The sequence below is a fragment of the Mus pahari genome, chromosome 21, assembly GCF_900095145.1.
Source record: "Mus pahari chromosome 21, PAHARI_EIJ_v1.1, whole genome shotgun sequence".
NCBI classification, from domain to species: domain Eukaryota; kingdom Metazoa; phylum Chordata; class Mammalia; order Rodentia; family Muridae; genus Mus; species Mus pahari.
In genome coordinates, this window is record NC_034610.1 from 6,590,499 (window position 1) to 6,600,671 (window position 10,173).

General features: G+C 36.7%; 1 protein-coding gene across 2 annotated transcripts in view; it reads left to right on the forward strand.

The window, feature by feature from the left end:
- Positions 1–8,899, forward strand: part of Qki (QKI, KH domain containing RNA binding) — a 116,179-nt gene extending 107,280 nt beyond the window's left edge. The window contains exon 8 of one of the 2 annotated variants that reach the window (XM_021221680.1): positions 2,134–5,216. In XM_021221680.1, the coding sequence (XP_021077339.1) occupies positions 2,134–2,150 (17 nt within the window). In that variant the 3' untranslated portion in view covers positions 2,151–5,216. Of the gene's footprint in view, positions 1–2,133 lie in introns of both variants that reach the window. The other variant, XM_021221683.2, reaches the window with a different exon arrangement.
- Positions 8,900–10,173: the final 1,274 nt, after the last annotated feature.

Genomic DNA, 10,173 nt, shown 5'->3' on the forward strand with positions numbered 1-10,173 from the left:
AAAATGCAGTGTCAGCAAACCGAAACGGGTTTTTATCCCCCTGCTCCATCCCCAACTTTTCCTTTCTTCTAGAAATAGATCACGTATGCACACGATCACCACATGTACTCACTGGGGCCAAGGGAGAGGACCGAAGCCCTTGACTTACATTATTTTATGATACTACTGTCTTTTCTCTCTCTCTCTCTCTCTTTTGAATCCTTTGAGGAGAAGATTATTATTAGCATTCATTTGATGAAAGGAAGCAGCCGGAGGACATATAGCCATGTACCTGTCTGTATGTGAGCATTTAGAGCAGTTGCATGGCTGACGAGTATCTAGTTGCTTCCTAAAAACAAACCCACCTCCGTACTTATTTCACAATTGGTTTGAAACTTAAAGACCAACTGACTTTATAGTTGTAATGAACTATAAGTGATTTTGCACAGTTGACATACCTGTGTGTACTGTGGTAGTCCAGGACATGGCAGAGGATGTATTTTAGATGTACTGGATATGATGATGTACTTTGTTAAGTAATCCACACTGAAATATAATCAGAAATTATCTAAGTAATGATTTGACAAAAACCATTACTTACACAAATTTAAGACTATAAGACTGGGACAACTGTTTTTGTTTTTCTTTTAAATTTAAATAAAAGTCTGCTTCCTTTTAAGAAATTCAGGGAAGATTTGATTATATTGAAGATACAATATTTTTGTAGTATTTATAAACTGTCCTAATTGATAGACTATAGAAACCATTTTTGTCATACAAAGGTAAATAGGTCTATTATATAGAACATTTAAACCCTGTGAACATTACACCTACTAGGTTTGATTTATGAAGTGGCATAGACTCTAACCTTGCACTGAGCATCTTTTCATTCACATCTCTCCTGCCTTTGTCTCAATGGCAACAGTACAGAAAATTCTGTCAAACCTCAGAATATAGTAGAAATAATTAAGCTGTTGAATGAGTCTTAAAAATCATACTACTGTTAAGTGGACCAAGTTTGATGAAGTAGAATGTGAGAGGTTGATTAAAGAAGGAGCTACTTAAGGACTTTTGGAGTGATAACTTTTCCACTTGAGAACTACTTTATGTTTTACTGTAATTTTTTAAATTTTTTTTGTTCTTTTTTGTTACTGTGCAAAAGAAAATAGTATTTACAGGTGGCTTCTTTTAAAATATAAAAATATAAAGCAGGAATGTATATGAAATGTCAGATTTTATTGTATTTGCAGAGTATTAGCTTTGAAATTGAATAAAGAAAGCTGTAGTTTTAAAAATGCCTTCTTGGTATCAGTTAGAAATTTCTTCTATTTTTTATGTACTTAGAGTTCTTTGAGGTATAGAGTTTTAAATGGCAGGATTTTACAGTGTTTACATGCAAGTGCATTTTATAAGTGTTCTATATGTGTAAATTAGTATTTTCAACTGGAAAATGTTGGCTGGTGCAAAAGGCCTGGCCTTTTTTTTCTGGTTCCCATGATGTTGCCTACACTGCTAGACTACAGTATTGCTTTGTATCATGAGGCCAAGAAATTCCATGTTTGTAAATAGAATAATTGAAAAAGCAATAAACATTTATTGAACAAAAGAAACTTTGTTTGGCCCAGAGTTTATGTTGAACCAAATTGTTCATAGCAATTTAAATTTCTTTAGATTCATTTCTGTTAATCATCAGTTATTAATCACATCCATCATTAATAGTTGCTTTATTGCTTGCATCTGAGAGAATACTAATGCTTAATAGCAGTCAGATACTTATAACTGCACTGACTGTTCAGAATTCTTTATACCAAACCTGTTCATCATTGTTTCCGATTTCTTTCATTGACTGCTACTAACTATTAGTTGTTAGCTGTATTTTATTTCTATTTTTTTCTGTTAACAAGTTGGGTTTTTCAAATTATTTTTTGTGGGAGTGGGCTCTTCTTCATTTGTTCAAATCATGATATGAAATTGTCATGATTTTTATTGTATTCTGTAGATGGTGTCAATCAGTTTGTCAGAATTCAACATGCCTTTTTTTTATTAGTTGTGATTAGTTTTCATGTTGTCATTAAGCCGTCACTAGCTGAAACTAATCTCTTCTCTATCTTTTCTTTTCTTTTTTTGTTTTGTTTTTTGTTTCTAACCACCCAGCCGCCACCGGCAACTAACCTATGACCTTCTGACCTCTGAACTCTTCACCCAATGATGACCTGACCATGCCTGCCTGCTGATCAGTTAACTGGTAATCGCCTTTGCTTGCCTGTCGTCAGTGCAGCGAGCTGAGGCACTTGTCCGTTCGTCTTACCATCTAACCAAACAAAAGACAAAGAAATTGTCCTCCAACTCAGCTTTTCCCCCCCTGTTTGGGTGAAAGTGGTTCTAGAACCTGCACTGAATAGTAGTAAAGCAATAAGGCCCGATTCATCCCACAGCACTGATCATCTCTCAATGCCCCACCCCAAGCGAACGGTAAGAAGGCCTCTCTTAAGAAGGGGAGACAGATGGCCCTAACTACTTAGTGACAGAGGCAGTTACTGTGAGAGACTTGTAGGAATTTTTTTCTTCTCCTAGCGAAGTCAAAGCTCTCTCTGAATGTACTGTGTGACAATGCATCATGCATGAACCTTTGGTCAGGGATGTCATTGGGGAAGTGACTTCAAAAGTATTCAAAATTTGACATGCTGTTTGTTTAGTCACTACAGTGCCCTCAAAGGGCAGACATTGCAGCCTTTTTATATTGCCTGCCAAAATTTGAAGTATTAGGACAAAGTGTGCCATGAGAGAAAAACTTAACAAGGAGTTTTAAAAAGTAATGCAAAGAACAAAACTACAACACTATTTTTTAAAAAGTTGAGTATCTGAGTTTAAATTTCCAAATCTTTATTTTACACCACCTTAAAAATTATACGAGAACAAGGTACATGCATTATGTGTCACATTACTGGGCAAACTGTTCAAATATTTTTTTTAAACCTCCCTGTATAGAAAATATCATTAAGGATGTAAAAGCCATGCTTGCCTATTTGCTGTATACATGTAATGAAATTGTAGATAAAGTGTAGTGCATTGAAACAAATGAACAAAAAAGTAGATACTTTTACTATACAAGGGTGCTGGTGCAGAAAAAAATATATATATTTTTGGAAATGTAGCATTTTATACTTTCAAGTGTTATAAAAAAAAAAAAGAAAAAGAACAAAGAAACCCTTTATTTCATTAAATGATTTTTTCTGGTGGTTGTCAAGAAACAAAAGACCAAAAGAGCCTTTTTGTCTTTCTTTTTTATTTTTTAAGTATTGGAATAAGTCTAAAGAAAAAGAAAGTGCCTTATTTTTCTTCATGGTCATTTAGTCAAGTGTCCTGTAAGATCAGCTCCTCCCTCAGAATAAAGTTACTGCATGTTCCTCAGTCGCCCAGTATGTGAAAGGAGATATGAGAGGAGACAAATGGGTTGATGGTCTAAATTGTAAGATTTGTGTCACGTTGTCTTGATGCCAGTTTGCCAAATCTGATACTGTGAAAAAATTTGATAGCTTTTCTAATGTCTGACTAGTAAATTTTAAAATGTCATTCTTTTACAAATCATAATTAGTACTTTTGGTTATTACCGTCTTCAGTGTTAGCCCAAAGGATTCTGAGGTTTAGAAAAAAATTATGTGAGATCTGAACATCAGTTTACAGACAAAATTAAATTAGAGCTTTATTTTATTTGGAGAAGAGGGATACAATGGATTTTTTTCTTACCAATTAGAAATAATAGTAATGCCTAAAAAACTTTTTCCACAAAAATGAATCTTTGAAATTTTTTATTGTTGAAAAAGTGTTAAGTAGCATAAATCTAACCAGATATCTTATGTAGTCCATCTCTGCTGGCTTTAGTGACTGCTCCTAAACACACCTTTTTAACGCTAACNGAGTGTGGAAAGCCTNCATCACAGTGCTCAGTGAATGCTCAGCTCCATTCNTTCTCCTCTCCANTTTCTCTCTTGAAAGTCAAACAGTTTTGTAGTTGAAGCAGTTCGTGTGCAAAGCCTGCATCTAAACACTTGAGTTAATAAGTCATTAACCGCTCAGTACTGAGATGTGGCAAATCTCAAGTGATTGTGGACTCCTGGCTCATCAACTCATGCCCTCTTCCATACCCTCATGGCTTCACAGTCAAGGTCAGNAGGAANCTCAGTGGTCACCTTNATGGTGACCTCTCCATTATTCTGTCTCACTTGGAACCATTTTCAGTTTATTTACTATGCAATAGACTGTCCTTGTTTTGTACTCAGCTAGCTTTGGTTTAANGTNCCACGGCTTTGTCTTTCTGTTACACATGTGGTTTTGANTTACTTACAATATATGCTGTGCCATTTTGATTTTTATTTTGGTTGGTTGGTTGGTTGAATAAATATGCGACACTCAGAACACTTGAGGTGATAGTTTTAAAAAACAAAAACAGTACCAGTATTTGATCCAGTCTCATCTCAGCTGTGTTATACCTGGACATTTTAGATGTTTATCGAAGGTCTTTTATGGGGAAGAAAGCAAATGTGTAAAGCAGTNGACNTGTGATGTNTATGAGTAATGCTGACTCTGAACAAACCTTTGAAAANTTAGTTNACAGGGTTTNGAGTCAACTGAAAAAAGCATGACTTTTGGAATCTCTGAATGCCNTGGTTCTCAGTATTATCACTCTATTGAATTTTTTTTCTTATTAAAGTATGTAGTTTTTAAGACTTTTTTCCTGACAGTATTATGTAATTTTNTAGCGTGGGTAGATGGGAGTGTCGCTTGTATGTTACCATACAGCTGACATGTATTTTTTGTCTATTCTTTATTATCTTAGTAGTTTCATGCTGTGTATNTACCATAACCAACCTATTGCCTATGAGAAACATGTAAGATAATNTATTTACAGCCATTGTTACAAGTTTATAATGTATTTTTCTATCTTGTTTTATATGTATGTTATATAACATTNAAAAGAATTTTTTTCTTGATTGAGAAAAGGATACAAAATGCAAAATCCACAATTTTGATAACTGAAAATTGCCAATTGTTTTGCAGTACTTTATTATATTGGGTGTCTTGTCTTTCTTGGGCTTTTAGTTAGCTGATGAATGAATACATTAGACACTTCTGGGTTTTAGTTGGGATTTTACATAGCTTGCATTTTAGTTCTTTGGTTCTTTGCTGTTTCTATTAACCCATAGCATTATTTTAATAAATGTTATAATACCAACCTACTAACTCTGGACTATGTTTGTTTATTAACCTTTACGTGTTTAATGAAAACAAACAAGGATAAAAAAATTCTTGAGTTCCTGGACTAACAATGAAGAACGTGACCACAGATAATATAGTATGACTTGTTTTCTATGTTGTTTGTCAGCTGACAGTTGTGCACACCTCTGCTAAAATGGCTTTGGGTCATCTGGCCTTTTACCATGGAGGGTAGGTGCCAGTGGAGATGGGAGCAGCGTAGCATCTGTCAGTCATTTCTCCAATCATGCCACTGGCCTTTCAGCATCTGCATTACTAATTCCACACTTTATTTTTCCAGCTCCAAAATAATCACCCTCTGTTCACAGCATAAAGAGTCAAGAGATTTACTGTAATGATATACCTTGAGAGACCAGTTTGATTCTTTGTTGAGCCTTTTACCTAAATTTCTGAGAACAGGCCAGTTTTGGTCTCATAAAGTTCATAGTCAGTTGATATTTTTCCTGTGTTGTTCAGCTAGCTGCTCCTATTAGAGTTAAGTCGGCCTCTCTAGGTCTTGAAGTCCCATCCTGTCTGTGACCCACCCCCCTCCCTTCAGTGTCTTGTAGAGCTCAACTTGGGTGGCTTTCCCCTTACCTACTTCCAGAACAGCCTAGACAACTACACAGGAAGCACTGTAGAGACAAACACTGTAATCTGGCGTGTGTGTGTTTGGTTAAATTCTACAGAGAAATAGGTCTAAGATCCTTCTTTCTCCCATTCTTCGCCTGGCTGTGCTCTCTGTAAAGGGACCTCTTCTTCAGCACCTATGTCCATTTTTTTGTGTCAGAGATCGACAGTTACCTTGTGGGGGGGGGGATCTTACATGATACAGAACAAACAAACAAAAAACCCCCCTTAGAATGAATTTTACTTTTGAAGTAATGGTTTATATTTAGAAATTATATTTAAGAATCATTAAAATTAAGTGTTGAGTTCTATCATAACTTTCTGAAAGGACACTGTTAAAATTCTGCTCTGTGCATATATGAAGCTCAAAATAGTGAGACTAGTTTAATTCTCTCTGATCATTTTTGGTCCTGTACATACAGAATATCTCTGATAAGAGGAGGGGACCACGTCATATCATTGGGTAGACGGTGCCCTTTGCCATGACAAGTATGTTTAGTGTTCCTGCATGTTTCAGACACTGTCAGGCTCCTGCTGCACAAAAGCCCCAATGGTAATATAACAGTTGATGAAGAACTTATGTGCAGTTTAATGTTCTCTGAAGCCTGTGTATGCAGTCTCATCCTGTTTTCAGTGAGGGCACTTGATTTATGTCTCCTCACCACCATTCCTATTGAAAATGTTGCTCAAAGACAGTCTCACATGGTGCAAATAGTGTTGTATGCCACACTTTCATGTAAATGCAGTAGTATCGCTCAGCCAGATGCTGGCATGGGAATGTTCTAGTGTCACTGTCTTAGGTGATGCTATTTGGTAAAATGTTTATCTGTGTTTTATTCAAAAGGCTGGTGATATTAATGTACTTAGTAAAGTATCTTCTATTTTTCTTTTTCTTTAGGCAAAATATTGAGGAAAACATAATATAAAAATTATAGTCACTTAATTGTAGTGCAGCATTTTCATGTATGGCAGTGCCTGTGTGAGGAAGTTGTAGAAATGCCCTGTCCATTAAAAAACAAACAAACAAACAAACAAACAAACAAAAGAGGTTTTGTGTGCACACAAGAAAGGTGTTTGGTTAAATTTATGGGTGTAAAGGGTGTGTGTGCGTGTGTGCATGCATGTGCGCTGTTCGCTTGAGTGCCTGTACTGGGATGCCTGACTATTCCTTGATGACAGTTGTCATTTTTGACCTCAGGGTTTTGGAGGAATGAAATATGTTGCCAAAGTAACAGTTAAATTTCTTGGTCTCCCACATTTCTCAAAGTGCATAGGATAATGTGCTTAATGACATTTTGTCATAAGTCATTTAATACCTCTACAATGGAAATAATAACCCATGGTACATCCATGTAGTACCTGGTTTATCCTGTATAAAATTACCTAAATTGCGAGTTGTCTTTATCTTAAAGAGGCTTGACAAAAGTGTATGTATAGCTGGTGCCCAATGCTGAATCAAACTGGTCAAACTGAAGCACAATACACGCCTTGTTGTTTCTGCTGCACTAATTGCCAGGGGTGGGAGACGAAGAGTAGCAACTAATCCATGGTAGGTAGATGTGGGCAGGGGGTGCTGTGTGTAGTAACTGGGCAAAGTGGAGCTCAACATTACTTGAAGTTTGCTGTCCCCTGGAGAGATACCGGCCAGGACTGGGGCAGTCTCAGAGCCAGGGTAAAATTAATTTATATCTCTTTAAAGGTTCTATTATTACGAGGTTTTGAGCCAAATATATCTATTGCAGGTTATATTGGTATGTATAAAAATTTTGAACTTGTAGAAGTTGTATATATAGGGATATACATATATATGTATGTGTGCGCATATATGTATGTATGTATGTATATGTATATGTAGATTTTCCTGACTCATACATGAATGGGAAACTGCAAATGACTGTACACAACATACAATAAAAAACTGGACAAGTGCATGTGCTGTATCTTCTCAAGCCAAGAATAAGATGAAAAGTGTGGCTGGCCCCAGTCACAGAGAAATACCAAAAAGCGGAGTTAAGTTTCTCCTCCTCCTTTAAACACTGCATAGAAAATTAAAGAATCTCACAATCAAGAATTGTAGTAATTAACACATCACTGTTTATAAGAAGGAAGTCGGTGAACTTTTGTAGTGTTCCCCAGCTGATCTGAGCATCCAAAACATTACCAGGCTAATCTTTAAGACACATTCGTGTAGCTTTTAGGTAGTTTTCTTATTGTAAGAATTCTTGGGAAAGTAATAAGGATGTATCTCAGTTGATGAAGTTACTAGCTTAGAGTGCGTTCCTGGCACCATTAAATAAGAAAAAGAAGAAGCATTGCTTACCAAATCTTGGTCTTATCTACTTTGTGAAAAGGACTGATGTTACAGGTACACCATTAAAGTTTCCTTTTGACATCTAAATTTTACAACTCTTTGTACTTTAAGGTAACCATTTTTTCTTGTTATATTTGGAAGTTCCTTTGTCTTCTAACTGCTTATTGGAAGGGGATATCCTTTTCATATACCTCCAAAGGTACATATACTGGTATCCCTGTACTTTTGATGGCTTAGTACACATTAAAAGTCTGATAGATTTTTTTCACCAGATCTTCTCTTCAAAAATCGCATTCTCATAGTAGTCTAGTCATAATCTGAAAATAGATTTTTTTTTTCCTTGTCCTCAAAGATATCTCTGTTAAGCTCACCACTACTAGGAATACACCTAGGGCACTTAGAATCACACACATGAGCTGTTGCATAGTGTGCCAGGTCTAGGAATATGATTTGTATCTTCAGACACTACCCTCACTACCTTGCCTTCTCAAAAGAGGTGGCAACTAGAAGGTGACTTATCAGGTAAAATGCTTTCCCTGCAACCCTGACAGCCTCGATTTGATCTCTGTGTCCTATAGTAGAAGGAAAGAACCAAAGCTGTGTTCTGTCTTCAGCATGTGTGCCATGGCATGCGAAGCTCATACACACAACAAGCAATAAAATCCTTTTTAAATCACTGTCATTCATTGAGTTTGTATTTCTTATAGTAAATACGAGCTGAGTGGCATTTGAGATTTCTGCAATTACTGCTTTTTAATACATCAGTCTTGTTTGAAAACTGGGTGGGTGGGTGGGTGGATGGATGGATGGGCTGTATGATTTCATCAACATGTATCACCTGTTGGGGTAGAAATGTTATTGCTCTTTGTTTTCTTTATTTATGCCCTTCATACGTATTCATTATTTAATTGGATACTGATTAAAACATTACAATGTGAACCAAATGAGGAAAATGTTCACAAGTAACTTTTCTTGCAGGACTGAGTTAATCCTAAAATGTTCAGGAAAGGTGGTGGCTCCTGGTGTCAGGATCAAGTCCAGTGTGGTTGGGAAACTGGCAGCAGGACCATGATTCAGGTGATCACTGTCCACATTCAGTCCAAGACCCCAGCTCTCAGAATGGTGCTGCATGCACTTAGGGTAGGCCTTCTCAATTAGCCTAATACAGAAAGTTCCTCAGACACATATATGCCCAGAGGTTTGTCCCTAAGGTGATCTAGGTCCTGTCAAGTTGACAGGCTCAGAGTTTGTCTAGATATAAATACTGCTACTGCAGTGTTACAGCCACAGAGCTATAGAAAGAAGATGCCCTTGTCAAATACCAGCTCTTCCCTCTTCTGACTGCAAGGCTAAGTTCATGAGTCTGTCAAAGATATAAGTAATGTTAAAGGTTATTTACTGTTTGCAGTGCTGGACATAGAACCTGGGTCTGAAGATGCTACTTGAGCTCTCGACTTCTGAGCTACATCCCCAGCCCAAAACAAACTTTTTGGAGGTGTGAGAAGTACTTGTCAATCACTCAAAATTTGCAGTCAGAAATGTACATTTTTACAAAGTTCCATTAAGTTATTTGGATATTTTGAGTCCTAATCTGTTAGTATGTAGGAAGTATTAGTCTGTGCTCTGTGTTAGCTAATGATTCTGGACGTGTAACTCACAGAGGCTGGGGTGATGGCTCAGAGTACAGTGATTGCCATACAAGTGTGAGGACTACAGTTCAAATCCCTAGCACCCAAGGATATAAATAAATGCCAGATAGGCGTGTTAGTCCGTCTAATCCCAGCATCGGGGAGGTGAAGATGGGATCCCTGGAGCTAGAGTAGCCACATCAGTGAGCTCTGGGTTCAAGTGAGAGAGAGACCCTGCCTCAATATGTAAGTTGCAGAGAGATCAAGAAAGTTAAATGTTAACCTCAAATGACCATATGCATGTACAAGAGTATGCATCTATACATGTTTACACACATCTATGTATTCATACATACATACATATATATATAT